This window comes from Lithobates pipiens, unplaced genomic scaffold, assembly GCF_037356315.1.
Source record: "Lithobates pipiens isolate NorthernLeopardFrog02 unplaced genomic scaffold, aLitPip1_a1.2 Scaffold_13, whole genome shotgun sequence".
NCBI lineage: Eukaryota > Metazoa > Chordata > Amphibia > Anura > Ranidae > Lithobates > Lithobates pipiens.
In genome coordinates this window covers 112,551,291-112,574,261 of record NW_027507718.1, presented here as the reverse complement: position 1 = coordinate 112,574,261, position 22,971 = coordinate 112,551,291, and the positions used below count along the sequence as shown (strand labels likewise).

Below are 22,971 nucleotides of genomic sequence, written 5' to 3'. Positions count from 1 at the left end.
ATACATGTGAAAACAACAGAACAGGGGGCTGTCCCTCTGGTAATAACCCTTCAGCCTACTTCCTGCAGCTCAGTATGTCAACAAGCAGTATAACGTAAACCAATAGGAGGGGAGGGTGATGTGTCTGTCAATGAACTTCAGAGAAAAGGATTGACAGACACAGCACCCTCCCCTCCTATTGGTTTACGTTATACTGCTTGTTGACGTACTGAGCTGCAGGAAGCAGGCTGAAGGGTTATTACCAGAGGGACAGTCCCCTGTTCTGTTGTTTTCACATGTATTACATGTTCTGCCTAGTCATCTCCTGAAGGTGGCGTAATAACCCTACGGTCAAGATTACTGGAGCTGTGTCCGTCAATGAACTTCAGAGAAAAGGATTTTACGGTGAGTACAAAAATCCTATTTTTCAGCTGTCCCTGAACTTATCCAATGTTATCTTATGTGTACATGTACACAGGTTTGTTTAACCTGTTGAGATCTGTGCTATAGCCGAATGACTGCTACAATGCGGATCTGCTTTGCTGGGAGGCCATCTATTGACGTCCTCCCCTTTCAAGGCTGGCCCCGCCCCCCTGAAGGGGGCAAGCTCTGTAATCACAGATCCGAATAAGGGGCCGTAACCGGCCTCTTCCCATGTGATCAGCTGTCAGCCAATGACAGCTGATCACATGATGTAAACAGAGGCTCGGTAATAGTTTTTTTTTACTTCTCACGCTGACAGCGTGAGAAGAAAAAAAAGACGATCCCTGGCTTCTGTTTGCAGGGGCATCAGTCCCTAAGAAGAGGAGCCTCTGTGCCCACCAGAACCGCCTGCCAATGCCAGCAATCAGTGGCACAAATCAGTGCCCACAATACATCAGTGCCCTCAAGTGCCACCTATTAATGCCCACCAGTGGTGCCTCATCAGTGCCACCTAGCAGTTCTGCCTATCAGTATTACCTACCAGTGCCGATCGGTGCCCATCACTGCCACCCATCAGTGCCAGCTATTACTGCCCTTTAGTGCCACCTATCAATGCCCTTCAGTGCCACCCATAAGTGCCCACCAATGCCACTTATCAGTGTAGCCTCATCAGCGTATATCAATGAAGGAGAAAAATTACCTGCTTTATTAACAAAATATGAAACGGTTTTGTATTTATTTTTTTTTTTAACAAAAGAAAAACCCAGAGGTGATCAAATACCACCAAAATAATGCGCTATTTGTGGGAAAAAAATTATAAATTTGTAATTGTCGTTCAGAGTTACAGCGCTAAAAGCTGAAGATTGGTCTGGGCAGGAGGGGGTTTTAGGTCCTCAGTAAGCAAGTGGTTAATGTCATTTTTAAGCCATTGCGTTTATAGGCTTTTGTTTGAAGGCCAAAAAATAAGTTCAGACGTAAAACGGCACTAAACGCGGTACCGCGTTTTGCCGCAATTTCGTTTAGGGTTATGGTTTCCCGTTCAGGTTTCTGGTTAGGGTTTCCCATTAGGGTTAGTGAGTTAGGGTTAGGGACTTCCCCTTGAAGAACAAGTTTAGGATTATGGTAAGTGTTACGGTTTTCCATTAGGGTTTCCGGTTAGGGTTTTCCATTAGGGTTAGGGGGTTATGGTTAGGGTTTTCCCCTTGAAGAACAAGTTAGTGGTTAGGGTTTCCCATTAGGGTTAGGGGGTTATGGTTGGGTTAGGGTTTTCCCCTTGAAGAACAAGTTAGGGTTTCTGGTTAGGGGTTAGGGTAGAATAGCTTTTTTATTTTTATTTTTTAAACCTCTGTATTTAGCTGTTTGCCTGGAGTTTGACTTGCCACAACTCTTTTAGGGCTTGCTCACATCACAATTTCTGCATTTGGATGCATTTTGAATATGCGTTTACACATGTTTTGATGTGTTTTCAATGCGTTTCAGTGCATGTTTTCCCTTGCATTTTGACACTTAAAAAATCCTTTCTGTTCAGAATGATATGCATTTACACGTGGTTTGATATATTCCGGGTGAAACAAATGCAGCAGGCTGTACTTCACTGGAACTGTCTGCACTTGTGTGATCTAGGGTCATTGGAATACTTAACAAACAATGTTCATGCATTGTGGATGCAATTTAATAAAGCACTGGAGAAGTGGCTGTTTTTGTATTTTGTAAACCAAACAAACTTCTGCGGAAACTGTATCTATGTCCTTCATCTGTGCGCAGTAATGCAGGAATTTCTTGAATCACCTGTTGTGGTTAGGCTCATTGCAGCTTGTAACAGTGCCTATAGAACAGACAGACTTGCTGTATTTCTGTGGTATTTGTAATGTTTTCCGGAATATAACTAAACCCAAGTGTAACCATACTTTTACAATTCTGTTGACAGGTCCCTGTTTCACATTGCTTTCGTCCACCTGGACATCACAAAAAGAAGTTCTGCGCAGTTTGTAGAAAACTTCTGGAAGATAGTTTGGCCTTACGGTGTGAAGGTAAATTTTAAATAGACACACATTTGGTTTAGGTATGGTTTATGAATGCAGTGTGGTAATATCTCTTAACCAATCAGATGTCGGTTTAAGCTTGCTTTTTTTTATATTGGCTGAAAATTATGTGGGAAAAAATATTGTATATTTAGGAAAAATGTCATCTAAATTTTTTATTTTTTTTGTAAATATTGTCTAGGCTGTATTTGATACATGGGCCAGCCTCTGTAGGCTGGTGCCATTGGCAAACTTAAAAACAAAAGTATAAGGCATAAATTACCTGACCTAATTATCCCAAATTCCACTCACTAGTAGGGTGTTGTCATTATAGCCAAACAACCAAACACTAGAACAAAGACCCTTGTATCAAGAGACAAGGGTAACAGTAGTTATTTCAATGACAAAATGTTTTTGTGGTTGGGTTTATCAAGAATATCTCCAGGGCCGCCAACACTCCCTGAAAACTTCCTTTGTATTGTTCAGGGTGGCAGTTAGTTCCTCCATGTGCAAGATATCATTAACTTTAGCATACCACAGGACCTTAGTCGGGGGCTGTGTCTTCTTCCAGAGTGAAGGGATGCAGGCTGTAGCTGCATCCACCAGGTGTATGGTGAGTGATTTTTTTTTTTTTGTGTTTCCAGAAAGGTTTCCCCGTCAGGTGCAAGAGGCATGCCGCTGGATTCCCACTTAGGTCCACTGATGTTAGATGTTTAATGATGTCTGTCACATCCTCCCAAAAAGACCCCAGAAGGGGACACTGACAGAATATATGGGACATTGTACCTACTGCTTGGTTGCTGTGCCAGCATATGTCTGGAACACTGCTATCCATTTTTTGGAGCAAGTAAGGTACGCAGTACCATCTCGAGCATTTTATACCCCACCTCTTGATACTGGTTAGCTAAGGATGATTTGTGGGCCAAGATAAAAATCTCATCTGCTTGAGCGGGTGTAAACTTAGTCCCCAGGTCCAGTTCCCATTGATGTAAGAACAACGGAAGTGGGTTATCAGAGGGTGCAGCCAGATAACCATAGCATAAAGAGTGTGTGTGTGTGGTCAGCTCCCTGTTCCTACAGAGTGACCCAAATGGTGTAAGGGACCATGGTAAATAATGGGATCTCTGAAAGGTCTGCAATTAGTGTCTGAGTTGGGCGGTACTCTAATGCCCCGTACACACGATCCGAAAATCGTACGGGAAATACCGCTTTCGAAGCGATCGTACGATAATCGGATCGTTAGTACAGAGCTTTCGAGAGCCGATTCGAACAGTTCATCCAATAGTATTCTATCGGACGTGCACGGAAATTTTTTTTCGTACGATGCCAGATCGTACGATTTTCGTGTAATCAGTACAGCTATCGTTCGAAAATGCAATACAAATGCATTACAACACATGACATCACTTCCGAATTTTTTTTTTGTCGTGCGGGAATTTTCGTGACTTTAGTAAACTCATCAGATTCGATCTGAGATTAGCATGCAATAAAAAACGGACGATCATTCGTCCGATAATCTCATCGTGTGTATGGGGCATAACAGTCCAAGGGAGGTTCTGGGAGCCTGATTCCTGTTGGCCTGGGAAGGAAACTCTCCATGTGGCCAAAAATCCAGAAGGCATGACTTCCCCTGTTGGTCTATCCTCAGGTGTCTGTTTGTGAACACAGGAGTAAAGTCAGAGTTACCGAGGACTGGTGTCATGGTCAAGGGCAATGATCCGTTGTATGGAAAACTGATCTTGCTATCCATACAGAGGCACCAATCAAGTTTGGTTCCGCATGTCCACAGGAATTAACAAAAAGCCATGGTGACGATTAAAAAGGAATGGAGGCGTTCTCCAGAGAGACCCACTGCTTAGAGCCCTCATTACTATTCCAATCTGCCACCCTCGAGAGATGCACTGCTCTTTAGTATCTATATACATCAGGGAGGCCTATGCCTTCTCTCCTTTTAGAAAGGGAGAGAAGTGACAAACTCAGTCTCTAAGGTTTATGGGACTAGATAAAATCACTAAAAAGAGATCGCACTTGTTTGAAAAAGGTCATAGGGACAATAATTAGCAGGGCCTGCAACACTTACAAGATCCACAGGAGAGCTGTAATTTTCAGGGTGTTGCAGCACCCAAACCACGTTCGGGTCAGAGAATGTCATTTTTGAGATCCAGCTTGATTTTGCTAAGAGGTGTGAAGTACAGGAAATAAAGGTCCTCAATTTCCTAGGTAACCTACAACCCCAGATATGTAATTGATTTGTTGGCCTATTGAAAAGGGAGGTGGGTGCACATGGAAAGCAGTTCCGAATAAGGAAGTGTAATGTTAGGAGCTGCCAATTTTAGACAGAATCATTTTAAAATTGGAGCACCATACGTGCATAGGGCCTGGAGGACACTGACGCCCGCGGTCAGCTGACATCACAGAGCCAGTCCAGGCTCAGGCAAGATCCCAACCATATGGTTGACATGCGCCCACATGCCTGGACTGGCAGCCGGCTCAGCCTCTCGGTGAGCTGGTGAGAGCCTGAGCTAGCCACTCCATCCCCTCCACAGTTAGGGTGCAGAGAGTTCTGAGAACCGAGCTATCAAACACTGCCGTTCTCAGTGTTGGAGTTGGTGGGGGAAAGATACAGCATTGGGCCGATGAGGTATCCAGCTAAGTATGAATCTGCAAAAAACCTAGAATCCCATATTTCTCTTTTAAGCTTACTGCTCAACAAGCCGTGAAATTATCAAAAAAATAAGAAAATAAAAATCTGGAGTTTAGGTTACACCCGATGGGAGAGCAATGTGACCCTTCAGGACAAGCACTTGATTTCATTCCCCATGACTGCAAAAAGGAAAAGCAAGTGACCAAGTGCAGAAGATTGGGATGTCTGGAAAGAAAGTGAAAGTATTCTCAAGGAATAGTGAGTGGTGAATGGCTTTCTAAAAAGGAAATAAGTAAAATAATCCATCCGTCACCATAATCTAGTGTTGTTGCAAACCATAACACATTTTTCTACATGTTGAGTATGCCTTGCTACCGTTTCCATAGACCGCACCTGAGTCCACTATGCTCAGGAGATTTCCCTATTAGGCCTCATGCACATTGGACGTTATAATAAAAATGACAGTAGCTTTGCACTTCTTCAATGTTTTTGCAGTAGCGTTTTTTAGCTTTTTTCAGCCTTGGCGTTTTTTTTTTTTTACTTTTTTTTTTTCTCCAATGGAGTGTTTATCAACGTTTTTAGAGTCTTTTTCCAGCTGAAAACGGCTGAAAAACTCATCAGAACCCACTAGTTTTCAGGTTTTTTCCAACCAAAAAAACGGCGCTGACAAAAACCGTTGATAACAGCCTATGTGTACATGGACACATAAGATAACACGCAGGAGAGTTTGACTGTAGAAAAAAACATCTGAACTCTGAAGCCAAAAACAGCAGCTGTAAAAACATCCAAAAACGTCCAGTGTGCATGAGACCTTACTATCAAAGTGTGATAGCTGGAAGAGTACTGTGAGAGAGAGATCAGCTAAAAATTGTAAATTGATTTATATTTAACATTTCATGTATTTTTAATGTCATTTTAAATATGTTTCATAATAATAATTTCCTGTTCTGAGTGTTTTCAAATTAACAATAGAGCATTTCCACAACTAAAGCTATTAGCTGCACAGATTGAAACATATAAGCTTTGTACGGAATAAATAGAATATTCTGGATATTGATAATGCATCCTTTTTTCTGGATTTACTCAATGTTATCCTATAGCAGAGTGATGTCCATAAATAATTACTGCTTCCTCTGCCCTAATGATTTCTGTGCAATGTGATGCTTGTTGTTGTAGTGCTAAAATTACTCATGCTTGACAAATCTAATCTTCCCTATGGTTCCTATTCCTGGTGTGTTTTTATAAAGTGTTTAGGTCTTACCATTTCTCATGTTCACTAATTTAAGAAATGCAGTAGACTAGATTAGAAAGTATTAAATGTATGATATTAAACCATGATTAGACTTTTTACAGATTCTGTATAATCTCTTATTTCTGGCTGCTGTAGACCTTGACACAGAGAAAAACAGTAATTCATTTATCAGAATGTCTGTGGGAAAAATTGTCTGTCTGGTAATAGACAGTCTGCCATCAATCTGAGGACGATGAGCAAGGAAATACCTGCTTTTCCTATAATAGAAACCTGTACTAATGAAATATATAGGTTGCCATAGCTGAACTTTTTTTTTGAAAAGGTTAGCTGTCTGGCTGACTCAGTAAATGTATGCCATGCAGGAGGTCTGAGTTTTGTTTCAATCGGCTTGCTGAAGGCTTGTCCTGGGTCCTTGACCCACAACTCTGTATCCGGGCCTAGGCCAACAAGGTCCAGGCCTAGGGCAGCACTTTGCAGGGGGGCAGCACAGAAAGAGTCCCCGCCGGCTTGTGTTTCACTGTTAGTGTAGCGCCAGTCTTATGAAGCGGACTGGGCTGAGAGGCAAATTAGTCCCCCATAAAGCGCTGCACTGCTTCCAAGTATGCAGGCGGCCGGCATTCCGCAACTGTGGGGGGGTGTACCACTTCTAATTTTGACTGTCCTGTCATCCTGGACCACAGACCTTCCTCACTGCACCATTGGCATAGTTATATCTTCTTAGTCCTCTCCATAAAATCAGAAATTTATGCTTAAAGTAGAACTACAGGCAACACTTCTTTTTTTTTTTTGAATAGCATAAGAGTGGCTTATAGCCCCTGCCAGTTTATTTTTTTACCATCCCTGTCCCATTGCAGAGACTTCACTTCCTGCCCCATAGCCAAACAGGAAGTGAGAGGAAATCTATGCAAATTAAAGTGACACTAAGGTCCCTTTCAAACTGGGGCGGGAGCAGCATCGGCGGTAAAGCGGTGCTATTTTTAGCGCCGCTTTACTGTAGTTTTAGCGGCGGTATGTGGCCGCTAGGGGGGCAGTTTTAACCCCCGCTAGCTGCCAAAAGAGGGTTAAAACCACCCGCAAAGCGCCGCTGCAGCAGCAGTATAGCGGCACCGCTCCAAAGATGCAGCTAGCAGGACTTTTTTCACCGAGCTGCTAGCGCACCGCTCCAGTGTGAAAGCCCTCCGGCTTTCACACTGGAGTGAAAGGGGCCAGATTTTTTCAGGCACTATTTTTTGTGCTGTAGCGCATGAAAAACGTCCCAGTGTGAAAGGGGCCTAAAGGTTTGTATATATATATATATGTGTGTGTGTGTGTGTGTGTGTGTGTGTATATATATATATATATATATATATATATATATATATATATATATTATTTATATATATATATATATAATTTTTTTTTTTTTTTTTAAATAACTTGTGTCATTACCTCCACTCTGTGCAGCTCGTTTTGCAGAGTGGCCCCGATAATCATCTTCTGGGGTCCCTCGGCTGTCTCAGCTCCTCCCCACTTCTGATAACCTACTCTGGGAAGCGCTCTCCCAAACGGGTTACCTTTTGGGCAAGCTCCCGAGTCCTGTATTCGGCGTCCATAGCCACCGACTACATGACTCTGCCCCGACTCCCGGGCCTTGCGTCATTGGAGTTGATTGGCAGCACCAATGGCTATGCTATCAATCTATCCAATGAAGAGCCAAGAAGACCGGCAAAGGAAGAGCGTGTTTGCGATGCAGGACTTTCCAGTGCTCAAGTAAGTAAAACAGGGGGGGTTGGGGGGCCAGTGATCATAAGATGTTTTTTCACCTTAATGCATCGGATGCATTAAGGTGAAAAAACATGAACCTTTACAACCCCTTTAAGGGAATCGATTTGCCTCCTGCTTACACGCCCCTCTGAAGTCTCCACTCCCACCTCCCTATATCTACATTTGCGAGGGAATAGGATCCACAGGACAGGTGGTTAGGTGGACGCTAGAGAAAAGTTTAGAAACCTTGTCAATAGAGGTAGGGTTGAACGAAGGAAGTAATGATTGTACCTGTTGACATTGAGTGTTAGGTGGAGAAGGGTATGGAGGAGTAGGTGCCTGTGTTGGCTGGAAGCCAGTAGCTGCTCTGCATCAGAGGAAGCATTTGCAATAGCTTTTCATATTGTTTGTTAAAACAGTGCCAGTTGCTGGAATGCAAATTGTTCAAGCACTCTGCACTCGGGCAGCAAAAAAAAACAAGTGTCTTGGATACTGCAGGGATTTCTCGTAGAATCCAAGACACTTGAAACTTTTTGCCACTCTCAGTGGCAATGGCGTTCTACACCATAGCCAGTGTGGAAGGAAAAGCCTGTCTCTCCGTCTCTGCAAGGGAGAAACGAACATCAATTTAAAAGTTCAGTGATAACACCATTTTGTCAATTCAATAAATATATATATTTATGTAAACAGCAACTACAGATAAAGGTGATATATGTAAATAAGCACAAGTAAAATGTGCATGTTCAAACACATTTAATGAAAATATCAATAGCCGTAACTTACCATGGAAAAAGTAAGTACATCCAAATTGGTCCCGCCCCCTCTTAGCTGAAATTATTTCTTGATGGTGTTTTAAATAACTGCCCACTATTGACAAACTTTTTTACCACTCCTCCATGCAAAATTCCCTCAGCTGCAAGATGTGTGTGAATTCCCCCCCCCCCCCCAACTATTTTAATGAGATTCAAATCATGGCTTTGACTAGGACAGTACAATAAAGGATTCATAGTTGATTCCAGTGAATGCAAGCTGCCTAAAGCAGCAACGGAACCCAAGACCACAGTTTGTATGAGGTTTTTCTCTGGAAACGCTGTCTTCATTTTGCATCAATCATGTTTACTGTTAGTGTGGCAAGCAACTTCATCTTCACTCCACAGCTCATTTTTTCCGGAAGGCCTTGCCTGTATGTTAAATGACAAAGTGTATTTTTTCTCTATTGTTCTTGGACAGCTTGGAGGCTTTTACCTACCATGCAGTTCAGATTAGTGCAATCTCTTTTCTGATTGTAGATGCACACACTTTGACACCAACTGTTGAAAGGATTACATGAGAATCCTGTAGTGTAACCATTGGGGTTCCTGAAGACTCCTTTTTGTATCAGATGGTCAGGTCTGGGACTGAATTTTCTGGGCGGGCCAATGCTAGACAAATTAGCAGTTTGAAATCTATGCCACTTGTAGATTACTTTTCTTATAGGCAAATGATTAATTTCAAATAATTTGAGCTATTGGTTTGCATAAACCTTGTTCTTTCTGAGATCCTAATGCCGCGTACACACGAGCGGACTGTATGGCGTACTTAGTCCGTCATACAATCCGACGGACAGTCCATCCTACTTTCCACTGAACGGACTTGACCACACACGGATACCCAAACAGTCCTTCGAAAGCTTGCGCGATGACGTGTACAGCACGTACGACGGGACTAGAAATAGGAAGTCCAATACACAGCAAAGCACCCTTCCGCCGTGTAAATCCTTTCTGGGCATGCGCCATTCTTAGTCCGTCGAACTAGCATACTGACGAGCGGATTGTCCGCTGAAACCAAAGTATGACGGACAGAATTTTGAAAAATCCGAAATTCTTAGTACGCCGGACTGCACGCTGAAAAAGTCCGCTGAAGCCCACACACGAGCGGACTGTCCGCTGAAATGTGTTTTGACGGACTAAGTACGCCATACAGTCCGCCAGTGTGTACGCGGCATTAGGCTGGCCATACATGGGCTAAAATTTGTCTGTTTCAGCAGAAACTGGTCGAGTACGAGAGATTATAAAAAGAATGGATTCCATGATCCACACAAGCGAGGTTGATGGTGGAATCCTCCCCACTGTGCTACTGTATTCACACAGTGGGACTACTTTGTGCTATTAGCACTGCAGTGACTGACTGAATGAAAGTTTTCCCACAGTCCTGTTTAACAAAAGTCAATCTACTGATCGACTTCTATCAGACAGGCTGAACTGGCTGAATTTAAATCCATGTGTACCCCCTACCTGCCCAGCCAATTTTCAGCTTTCAGCGCTGTCGCAGTCATGCAATGCTACACCCAAACAATTTTTTATTTTTTTGCTGGTTGGCATCTTTGGTGGGCAATGGCAGGCATCACTGATGGGACTGCACTGATAATCAATTCACTTATTGTCAGTGCAGATCCCCCCTGTCAGGAAAGCTGCTTATAGGTGTGACAGCATGAGTAGACGAATGCCAATAACTGGCACTTCCTATTAACACTGTGATCAGCTGTGATTGGGCACTTTACCACTATCGGAGATGCGGTATGTCCGAGTGACACATGGCGCCACCGCCCTGTGTGCCCCAGTGGTGCTCACAAGCGGCTTGTTCTGAAGGAACAATGAAACCAATTGAAATGAATTAACACTTAAGTGGTAAACGCACCTAGCATTTACATGCGTCAAGCCTCTTTTCTGCAAAAACACTCCTGCTCCTGGACGCACTGACAGTGTTATTTTTTTCTGCCTTTAAATGTCCCTGCCTCTAAAAGCCTATGTGTGCATGGACACATGATTACATGATTACCATGCAGGGGATGGTAGATGGGGGGGGGGGGGGGGAGCAAGGCGTCCCTAAAAACAATATTAAATCGTCTAGTGTGCATGAGGTCTTATGCTGCGTTTCCCCGAAGGAATTCTGCTCAAGCTGTCTTGCCTACACACAGTCACACCAAATTCCGACCGTCAAGAACGCGGTGACGTACAACATGTACAATGGGACTAGAAAAAGGAAGTTCAATAGCCAGTAGCCAATAGCTTCCATCTTCTAGTTGAACCTGAGCATGCGTGAGCTTTTGCGCGTCAGAATTGCATACACACGATTGGAATTTCCGATAGAACGTTTTTCCGCCTGGAAAATTGAGAACATGCTCTCAAATTTTTGCTGGCGGGAGTTCGGCCGGCTAAATTCTGATGGAGCATACACACGGCTGCATTTTCCGATGAAAAGCTCTCATTGGTCTTTTGCTGGCTGAAATTGCAATTGTGTGTACGCGGCATTAGAGAGAGACACCTTTTATTATGGGCTTTGGAGCTGACTGATAATCGCTCTGCTGTGTCTCACCCAAAACTGAAAAAAGGAGATTGGGGTGGAACGTAGACCATTTTTTTGATGCTAGATTAGTAAATGCTCATTTCAAAGTAGTTATTATGAATTGACGCCTATCATTGCCTTATGCTTTGTTGTTAAATAAACCATAATCTCTTTCCAAAAATTGTAAGATGTGAAGCTTTTTTTGAGGAGACATATGTGAGCAAACTTTCTTCTTCTTTTTTTTTTAAACTTAAATAGGTGCCACTGCCAACACATTATTGTTATGCAGGATTTATATAGCGTGGGGGTCTGCAACCCATCTTTTGCGATCTACTGGTCGACCGTGGCAAGGTGACCAGTAGATTGCAAATAGATCCCTGTCTTGCTGACCAAGTGATTTCCCCCAGAGGTGCCAAACTGCACAGGTCTCTCTCTCTCTCTCTCTCTCTCTCTCTCTCTCTCTCTCCTTTAGCTTCTGTGTAGAGAACACCAGTGAGCAGAGTCCATGCCATTTAAGGGCTTGTTGGCCCACTTTTATTAAATGAAAAAGAAAACAAGTCCAATAACAGAAGGGTTGCCCACACAGGGGTTTCAGCTTTCCACAGCAACAATGTAATAATAAACGGAAAAATACCAAGCCACCTGGCTCTCTTCAGCAGTACTGCCGTTTAGGCTTTACACTTCAGCCCTCTTGGCCATATAACTTCCGTACAACTACTGTACCTCTTTTCAGCTTCCTTGCTGCTCAGCCCACAGCTTTGGGCCCTCTGGCTATACCATACAGACATGCATGCTTCTCCCTTGCTTGCCTGGACTCCTCGGGAGGATGGAGCCCAGAACCCTGGTCCTGGCTCTGTTATAAGCCCAGGACCCATATGCTCAATCAACCAGCCAGGCTGTTCCAAAAACCTGGTCCCAGGATTGGAGATTCCGTCCCACCCATAACGCTATGGAATCTACGGGCTCCAGGTCCCCAACTGGATTTCTGTAAACAACGGGGAAACTGAAAAGCCAGTTTCCTCACAAATAACTCCCTGGGGCACCTCAAACCTATATATATATATATTAGTATGTGTGTGTGTATACTCAACAGCCCTCTTTTTAATTGTTCCCTGGATTAATGGTCATTTCTACACATCAGTCATAGTAACATCACAACGCACCCTCCTTGCCTCCCCTGCACTGTTCCCTCCTGTACCATGCACTCCCGACCTCCCCTGTCCCTCTGCCCTGCTAACTTCTGGATTGCTTACTCCTGTTCTCTGCCTTACTGATCCACATACACTGCTTTTCATACTGCTGACCTCTGAACACTTCTTTTCATCCTGTTGACCTCTGTACACTGCCCTACATACTACTGACCCCTGTACGCTGCCCTACATCCTACTACTACTACTAGTGGTCAGAAATAAGAGCAGACTACTCTGAAACTACAACTAGTTTCAGACTAGGCCTGAAACTAGTTGAGCAAATAAGTCCACAGTACCAGATATTCTGTAGACTGAGTTTATATTTTTTAGATCTTTCTATATCGTCTTTATTTTTTATTGGGGGATTGCTAGTTAAATTTTTTTTTTTTTAAAGGTGCCGCTTTGATCTCTTCTATGTTGTATGGGTAGATCCCAACCTTTTTAAAGGTTGCCTACCCCTGATATAGCACTAACAGTTTGCACAGAGCTTTACAAAAAAAGGGAGATGGTACAAGTACAATATAATTCAGTGAAAAAGGGTATGAGCTTACAATCTTTTTGGAGAGGCAACTAACAAAAAAGGCAATAACTGTGGGAGATGAGTTGGAGAAAAAAAAATTGTTAGGTAGAGATGGGATAGGCTTCACTAGATAGATGAGTTTTCGAGGGTCACCTGAAATTGGAGAGAGTAGGAGATGGCCAGATAGGTTTGGGTAGCAATAGCACAATCATTAATACAGAACTTAACCCCCCCCCCCCCCATCCTTACAGCCTAGGACGCTACGGTTTTATATATTGTTTGAGCTGCAGTTGCCATGGTGCTGCGCAAGTGATGAGTTATGACACCAGTCATTTGATGGCTTGACAGTTCAGCTGAGGATGATTGTGACAGTTATATTTCATGGCATGCCTTCAATATAACTGTTTTGGGAAAACATTAAATCAATTGGTTTTACTTTACACCATAGCAATACAAGGACATAATAAAATAATCCCATTCAAAAGTTTCTGTACCCTTCATTTCTAAAGCTGCACTTCACACTTCCCTTCAGTCTTGTACAGGCTCCTCTGGACTGAAATTGCTTATTTTGACTTCATTGCATACTGTTCGCTTCACACAGGGTGCATTGAAAGCTGCAGCAAGTCAGATACACTATTCCCTCTTTTTTGGTTGAAGGATGTCCAGCACCATCTAGCCATTTCTTCACCAGCCATACTGTCCCTAGTCTGTCCCTTTCATTTATTTTGGTTCTTTCAGTCATGGAGGATCATCATCACATGTGGGCATTACCTAGGGCACTTTTCATGCAAATACAGCCTGCCTAGGAACACCCTCTTTTTCAAACTGGCATCCACCCATCAAGGTATTTTCAACATTTGCTTAACTCCTCCTGAGAGCCAGTTCTCTGTTTGCATCAACCCTGTGGCTCTGCAGAGGAGTACTAAGGCAAGGTGCTGTGATGTTCTTAAGGAGCTATGTACAGAATCCTTATTGTGCACATCACTAGGACTAAAACATAGGTGTGCGCAGGGGATGTGCCAGGTGTGCCTGGGCACACCCTAATCACTCTGTGCGGTGCCAATTCCCCTTACTTTCACCAGGCTTCCCCCCATGTATTTCCCCTCCTGCGGTACTGCTGGCTTCCTTCCTCTCCCCTCTGCTACTGCAGGGATGTTTCAGGATGGAAAGCGGGGGAAAGGGCTAGTCAATATGTCATTCACCAGCATCTTACTTTTCTAAATGAATATAGTGAACACACTCACTGTGTTCATTCATAAGCAAAGCATGGCAAACTTGCTTTTACTATGCTTCCGTTTGCAAATGAACAGGAAGCTGTTCAGTACAGAGCACTTCCCATTCATTCACTGTTCAGTGCAGCTGAGGCTGCAAAGAAAGGCACCTGTGTTTGAGCTTTGGTGTGCACACCCTTATGCAATAGGCTGCGCACACCTGTGGTCTAAAATATGATATGTAATGAGAAACTTTTTTTATTTTAAAAATGTATTGCCATGTTGATTAGTGGGTAGGGAGGAACCCAGGGAATGTAAAATGTAACTCAATAAAAAAAAAAAATATATATATATATACACGGTGTGTTGCCACTAGTTACTAACATCCACCATATCACCCTGCTGCTAGACCTCCATCTATCACCTCTGATTCACTGAACAGTCATTTGCCTTTTTGTTTATTGGGGGGTATAGCTTGGTTGGGGAAAGGGGGTATATGGGATGCCCATAGAGCAAATTACTATGCCATCATATCTATCAATTAGAGCTTTATTTGAGCCTTGAAGGAATGATGCACATATATAACATCTAGAGTCTCTTCCCTGCATCACCATGCAGATTATTGCTCCTCCTCTGCGTAACTCCTGCAGACTATTCCTCCCAGGAATCCTTCCCTCCTGCACAAACTTATTCTGAAGCACATTATGTTTCCTGTCACATCCTCTTCTATATGTAAAAGATCCCACTCTGAATAGTCTCTAATGCTGACCATGATTAGTTACTGCTACTAGGCCAGAGGTCTGCAGTACCTCACCCCAGAGGCCTAGTAGTTTAGTAGCGTGTACTGAACAGTGGACTACTGTTCCCAGCTACTCCAGGCTGCAAATCCTGCGCCCTCAGGACTCCTCATCAATGACCGTGTATTGATGAGGACTTCATCCATGACCGTGTAAGGACAAAGTTCCCTCACAGACTTCCTGTCATGTCTCCAAATCCAGCCCTCCACTGTGGTACACTCACCGACCTTTCTCTGCCCCGAGTCCATGATGGAGAACTTAACTGGACTGTACGTTCCGCTGGCTTCTCTTGCCCCTCTGCTCCAGGAACTCCTCATCAATGACCATGTAATGAGGACTTCACCCATGACCGTGTAAGGTTGAAGCTCCTTCACAGCTCTCCCGGGCCTTCTCCCACAATCTGCGCACCCGCCCCAGATAGGGGTGCCCTCCTGCTGCTGTCTAGTACTCCATTCTCTACTTCTCCCGGCCGACAACTCCTCCCAGTGGCCTGTTACCTGCCAATTCCAGTTTGGGATTGGTCAGGGCTCCTCACATGAGCTGCCTGCCACTCCAGTTCTACGCCCTGCCCCTCTTCCAGAACATTCTCCCTGGAAGCAGGGGAGGCGCCTCAGAACTAGAGCACAGGTGGTCACTACTCCACTAACCACTCCCTGCCCCCAATTCAAAACAAACAGGTCTAGCTTGCAGCATAGGCCTGCCTAAATTTACCTGTACTGACAGTTCCTTACCAAAAAAAAAAACCTCACTCTAGCATCTACCTATGGTAGATATATATATATATGCCTAGGAATAGATTTTTTTTTATATATATATATATAATATATTTAATTTAAACTTCAAATTATAATACCTTGTAATGCTCTCTTTACCATCAATTATCGTTTGCAGTCTTTTTGATATGAATGAGGCCCTTTATTTTATCATGTTGTAAAGCTGCCCATTTTTAACCTCCCTGGCGGTATTCCCGAGTCTGGCTCGGGGTGAGATTTCAGTACCGAAAACGGTAACCCCCAGCCAGACTCTGGATCGCATCACAGGATCCATGTAGAGGTTACTTACCTTGTCGCCTGTATCCTGCTATGGCTCCCCACTGCCCGCTGTGATCGGCGAGCCGCCGCATCTCGCTCGATCTGTCAAATTGAAAAAGTAAAAAACACTGTATAGATACAGTATACTGTAATATTACAGATTACAGTACTGTATCAAATTACACATCCCTTTTGTCCCTAGTGGTTTGTCCAGTGTCCTGCATGCAGTTTTATATTATAAAATATATAAATATTATACATTTTTTTCTGCCGGAAAACTGGGGATTGTCCATAGCAACCAAAAAATGTCAGTTTATGTCAAGTGGTTTTAGACCAGCTAGAAAACAGCGCTAATAAATTAAAATCACATGCAGAATTGAGCGATGGTGATTTGTGGGGAAACTCATCAACAAACACTAAAAGTAAGGACAGCGACAATTCTGCAACTGAGCAAATTTCATTGTTTTTGATTTGATTACATTATTGAATAATTTTTATTATTATTATTATTTTAACTATAGTTATTTATTATATTATAATTTATGTTTTTGTGTTTCAAACTTTATCATACCCAGGATGTCTAATGGTTTGGACAGATTTAAGTGAGTTATTTCTAAGAATTACAGGCCTACAATATAAAACGCCAAATTTCCATGCAAAATAATGAAACCGCTTTCAGCACCTAAAATCTGAAATAATCGTACCGCCAGGGAGGTTAAAAAAAGCATCCAGATCCTGTAAATCATTTGCTATTCTAGCATGAATGTTTCAGGTCTTCCCAAGTGGCTCATTGATGATTGAAGCTAGGAAATGGTGGCTACTTCAGAACCTTCATTTACTTTTGCTGCAGCCACTGAAGATTCAACTTGGCCTTATGTTTGAGATCATTGACTTGAGCAGCTGGGCTGATGAGAGCATTTTTCTAAAATAACAGTGGCCCGTGGACTTTTCACTGAACCCTAAGAAGCATATGATATAGCTGTATGACTTGCTTACGGCATTATCATTTTTGGTAAAATTACAGTTATTTAACATTAGCATTCTGTATTATTTTAATTGCCTTTGTTAATGTTTGTTGTAAATAATGTTTACTACAGTTTTTGGGTTTTGTTTTCTAGTTTGTGAGCTCCATGTGCACACAGATTGTGTCTTTTTCACCTGCAGTGACTGTCGGCAATGCCACCATGATGGACAGCAGGACCATGTAAGTTTATTAGGATTATTTTACAAAGCCATTGACTGACTGTGAATTTAGGGAGAATTATAACTGAATTAAAGAAAACATTTTTTCAGTAAAAAAAATATAAGGTCTATAATGCATAGAATTGCACTTCCTCATTGAGAAAAGGAGTGAGAGTTTGCTTCAGACATACTAAGCAGTGTCTAGCAGAGGAGCGGTCACTGACCACACACAAGATCGATAAACTATTTGAGGCTGAATTTACATTATAAAGATTTGTTAACCCATGCAAAATCACACCAGGCATATGTATGTTTTTGCGCATCATTGCACCCCATGCATAGGACAGCTCTTTTTTTTTTTTTTTTTTTTTTTAATGGGTTGCTCTTACCCGCATAGTAGCTCATGTATCTTTTTTGAGCTTAAAGTGTCACACATTTTATTTATTTTTTAACCGTGCATTTGTCCTGCCATTTATCATGCGTGGCACTGTTAATCTGACACGCGGTTTTTGCATGTTCCGTAAATTGTGAGATTTTTAGCACATTTGTGGAACCATAGTGTGAGTGCAGATGAAAAGTTATGGGTGTTAGAAACATAGTTATAGCATGTTTTTTGTCCTATAGAAAAGTTTGCAGTTTTCCTAAAGTTATGGGGATGTATTTTTGAACCCCTTTAAAAAAAAATAAAAAAAATAAATGTAGTCATACAGTAAAGTGGTGCAAAAAAGAATGATGTGCAGTAGTAAACCAAAGCAGAAAATCACCAGTTTACTAGTTTAAGATCAGTGTATGAAACAAACACTGATTGGTGGTTTTTGGTTTTGTTCACATTTTGCAGTACTGAATAACTCTCATAGTACAGATTCAGTAAAGTGGGACTGGGAATAGAAGTGCTTGGTATGAAATTTTAGAATGGGTTATGGCAGGATAAAAAGCACACCAATGAGTAATATGGAAATGTCTAATTCACCTTTTTCCTTCCAACTTTTAGAGTAGCCCAGTGGATTTTCAGCCAGGTTTCTGTTTAGAGAACAACTAAGAACTCCTCAAAGCACTCTTGGCATCTAAATCTATAGCATAATGTAACCCAAAATAAGATTTCAGAAAAAATGTATGTAAGGGGAAACTCTTGAATGATGTAGTAGAATAAACAATGAGCTTATTATAACTGTGAGTGGTAGGGACAGGCACAGTAAGATGATGGTTTCACTTTACTGTTGGTCATTTTAGTGTGATGCTTTTAAACATTTAATACTAAAACTCTTCCTAGGAGGCGATGCTGAGGAGTGACTAATATATCTTTTGGTAACCAGAAAGCCTTTTTCCATTTGACCCTTTGTTTAGATTTGTTTTGTTACTTTAAACTTGACTTCCCTGAATTCTGGACTAAGCCCCACTTATTTAAAACCCTCCTTCCTATGAGTGTGCTATAATGGACGTTAAGGACATTCTTATAGGACAGGATGCCATGAAGTAGGCAGAACTTGGGTTCAAATTTCTGGTAAGTCAAGTCCGTAGTGACAAATTGACACATAAAATACAATTTGGCCATACATGGTTTGAAATTTTGAGTTCAGTAAGAACCGGTCAAATTTTCCCACTGTCAGAATACAAAGACACAGCAGGGAGGATTTGCCCATCCATTTTGTGTGGATGCAGAAATCTGTTCTGTTTTTGTTCTTTTTTTTTGAACAGTCAGCAAAAATTTGAACTATTTTTGGGCAGCTTAAAACAGAGAGAAGTTATGGCTAATAATGGCGATAGGGGGAATCTTATGTCTGATCTCAGGCAGGACTTTTAGGGCTTGTTTACACTTTCTTCAAAACATGCCATTGAACACGTTTTTTTAAAGCACTCTGAACGCCAATCAAAGCCCTCGTTACTAAATAAAATGGTTAGCTTACAGTCCTGTTCACACATTTGCTTTGCTTTAAAAATTATACTTATACTCGTTTTAGTGGTGCTTCAAAGCCTCCATAGGAGTCTATGACAAAGTTCGCTTGCAGCACCTGCAGCTTTTGAGAGGCCTTTATTAAAGGGGTTGTAAAGGTAAATGTTTTTTCACCTTAATGCATTCTATGCATTAAGGTGAAAAAACATCTGACACTGCCTGCGCCCCCAGCCCCCCCATTTTACTTACCTCACCCCTCGAAAGTCCCGCGCGCGTCCCCCGACGTCCTTTCCACCATTCAGCCTGGCCGCTGATTGGCTGGAGTGGATGGATGGAAAGCAGCGCAGCCATTGGCTCGCGCTGCTGTCAATCACATCCACTGACGTGGAGCGCCGGGCGGGGCCGTGTGATACAGCGAGTGGCTATAGCCGCCGGCTGTATCACGGGAGCGCGCCCGCAGATGCTTCTCACCATGCGAGGGAGCTCGCATGAACGTGAGACGCACCTGCCGGAGGAAGCCGAGACAGCCGCCGAGGGACCCCAGAAGAGCAGGTTCGGGGCCACTCTGTGAAAAACGAGCTGCACAGTGGAGGTAAGTATAACATGTTTGTTATTTTTAAAAAATAAAAAAATTCACTTTACAATCCCTTTAAGCTTTAGCTGCGCTTTGTTTATGAGTTATTGCAGGTATGAGATATCCACACACACAGGGCATCTGGCAAGCTTTATTAAAACTTAAAAAAAGCATCTACAGTGTATCATTGAAGCACCAATAAAGCATCAAATACACATCAAAAAAAGCATGTTGAAGCAGTAGGCAATTTAATGTGTGTTGAAGTTGAAGCAAGTTTAAATGAGCCCTTATAGAAGTACATGTAGAAATCAGATGGAACTGCAGTGCTGTATACCACTGTTAGAATGGGCAATGAATTTTTCTATTTCATTTGATATGTAAATGTTGGAGAGAAATATGCAGAAACAAATTCACAAATGTTTTTGCATTGCTAAAACAATTGCAATCAGCGTCATTATTTTATCACCATTTTTGCATCTGCATTAATTTGATGCTTATGAAAAAAATCCCATGAACCCCCCCCCCCCCCCCCCCCCCCAACTGAGAACAGGAATGTACACATGGAGCATCTGAGTTAAAAGGAAACTATCATAGGGATAGGGATGATGTTACTTGCTGCCTTGTCCTAGGTGTTCTGAAGCCTGACCTGCTTGTGCAACAGTTTTTATTGTTTTACTAATAATACAGTGCTTCTTTTTGTGCATCAGGATACATACCACCATCACTGGAGAGAGGGAAATTTGTCTTCAAATGCTCGTTGTGAAGTCTGCAAAAAAACGTGTGGATCTTCTGAAGTCCTTTCTGGCATGAGATGTGAATGGTGCGGTATTCAGGTATATCTAATAGCCTATATTTCAGCTATGGAAATATGTGATTGCTGAGTCTCTGATTCAGATTATTTGCTAGCAATACCTATTTTATTAAACATTACACATAAAAAGTTGGAGTTTATGAAAGCAAGGGTGACCAGTTACACTTCATTGGGAGTTAGTGAGTTGGCATTGTCACCTCCTAACAGGCCAGTTCTGTCATAATGGGTTTTATTTACTAAAGCTAGAGAGGGCAAAATGAGTCACAATTCTGCAGAGAAACCAATCGGCTTCCAGGTTTTATTGCCAAAGCTTAATTAAAGAGGAAGTAAACCCTGATGAGTTTACTTCTTCTTTGATTCCCTGCAAAGGTAAAGCATAATGGACTACTATGCATCGCATAGTAGCCCATTATGTGTCACTTACCTGACACAGGAGCCAGCGAAGTTGACACACTGTGTGCATCTTCCAAATTTGGATTTTCCAGGGGTGACACCCCATGTGATGAAGGCAATATCAGCCCAGTTTGTACATACTCATGTCTGATATTGTCTGAACTTTTCAAAGTTGAACTTTGTAAGTTCCTGTGTTCTGTATGTTATGCTTTGATATATGCCTGTTTACACAAAAACAACAAGTACACAAAAATTAGCAGAAAGACTGTTTTTGATACACACAATTTCTTGGTTTGTTGTAAAAAACCTTTTCTAAACGCACATGTGAATGGACCTAGTAGTATTTCACAAAATACCAAACAGTGAATAAATAAAATAAATGGTGATCCTGCGCAAGTCCACTGTATAATAATAAATGTATAAAGTGCTACGTGCTTAAAAATAAATAATAAATAATAATGAATATTCAAAAAACAGGCAGAAAATATAGTCCATATGAAGTCTAAGAATATTGTTCAATGGCACCAGAGGTATTTAAAAAAATCAGAGAAAGAGCCGGTGAAAGATGTTCTTATAGCCCGAGAAGAAATTAGCTCACAAAACTCTCACCTCCACTCCTTGAAAAGACAGCACATCAAACCAAGCAAACAGCCTCCGTTCTGTCTTTAACCACCAGGGGGGTCTTCAGTTGTAAATGACTGGAAATTTATAGACATCCCCTGTAGTCCGGAACATCCATCTTCTCGGTGGGTCTCGCTGCTCCGCCGCTGTCATTCGGCGAAGCCACGATGACGTCACTCCCGCGCATGCGCACGGGAGCCGCCACTCGCGGCATATCGCCGTAGACAGTGGCGCGCTCAGTGCGCCTGTGCACCGCTGTCTACGGCGCATGCGCCGTAGACAGTGGTGCCTGTCTTTCGGCAAATATCTCTCCTAAACCATGTAGGTTTAGGAGATATTTCTGGGACCTACAGGTAAGCCTTAATCCAGGTTTACCTGTAGGTCAAAGTGGTTTGTAAGGGTTTACAACCACTTTAAACAAGCTGAGGTTAGAAGCTGATTGGTTTCTATGCAGAAATGTGACTCATTTTGCCCTCTTTAGCTTTAGTAAATAAACCCAAATATGTATTTTCAACACAAGTAATATTGAAGCGTATTTAAGTCCACATGCATACACGGCTTTTCTGAGCTCCTCTCTCCTACAAAAAAAGAAAAACAGCGTTTAAAAATGCACCAAAATCCAAATTTTTCAAACAGGTTTAGGCATGTTTAGAGGCATTCAGATGCTTATTAATTTCAATGGCCTGAATAGTAATTTATTCTGGCCATTGATATGAATGAACAGTCAGGCGCTAAACGCTCCTAGCTTTGAGGTATGCTTACACACAAGTTTAGGCACATTAGGTGGTTTTTCTACCCTAAATGCTGCTTTTCTGAATGAATTTTATGCGTTCCGATTTCTGCTGGTAAATGCCTACAGCAGGTCTACATGGACACACAGGCTAAAATAAAATAGAGTAGCATTTAGCGGCAGAAAAAAAAAAGAAAGTCAAAGGCCTGTAAAATGGGCATGGGCCCTAAGAAACAATGATATTTATTGCAGCTTACCAGACCTTAGATGTGGTGGATGCATTAATTTTCCTCTTTGCCTCTGTATTTTCACCTGGTGAATTTGCCAGTAACACTTTGTCATAGAACTTACTGTTACTGTATATCTTCACCATCAGAGGCGTGAGCTCATTCTCTGACTTAAAGTGGTGTTACACTCCCAAAAAAAAAAAAAATGCATGAATGCGCCTGAAAAAAAAAGAAAACAAAATTGGAATATTTTTTTTTTACTCACCTCTAAATGGCTGTTGCTAGGGGGTCCCTCGTAGTCTGCCTCCTTCAGTGCTTGGGCGCTTGACGTCCCTTTCCCTCGGTGCAGGAAGGGCTCAGCTCTGCCCCCTCCCTCTTGTCAATCATCTGGGATACATGACAGGTCC

General features: G+C 42.3%; 1 protein-coding gene across 1 annotated transcript in view; it reads left to right on the top strand.

The window, feature by feature from the left end:
- DGKQ (diacylglycerol kinase theta) overlaps positions 1-22,971 on the top strand; it is a 257,471-nt gene that overhangs the window by 86,673 nt on the left and 147,827 nt on the right. The window contains exons 3-5 of the mRNA XM_077475396.1: positions 2,330-2,432; positions 17,254-17,339; positions 20,490-20,615. Of these exons, the coding sequence (XP_077331522.1) occupies positions 2,330-2,432; positions 17,254-17,339; positions 20,490-20,615 (315 nt within the window). The remainder of the gene's footprint in view (positions 1-2,329; positions 2,433-17,253; positions 17,340-20,489; positions 20,616-22,971) is intronic.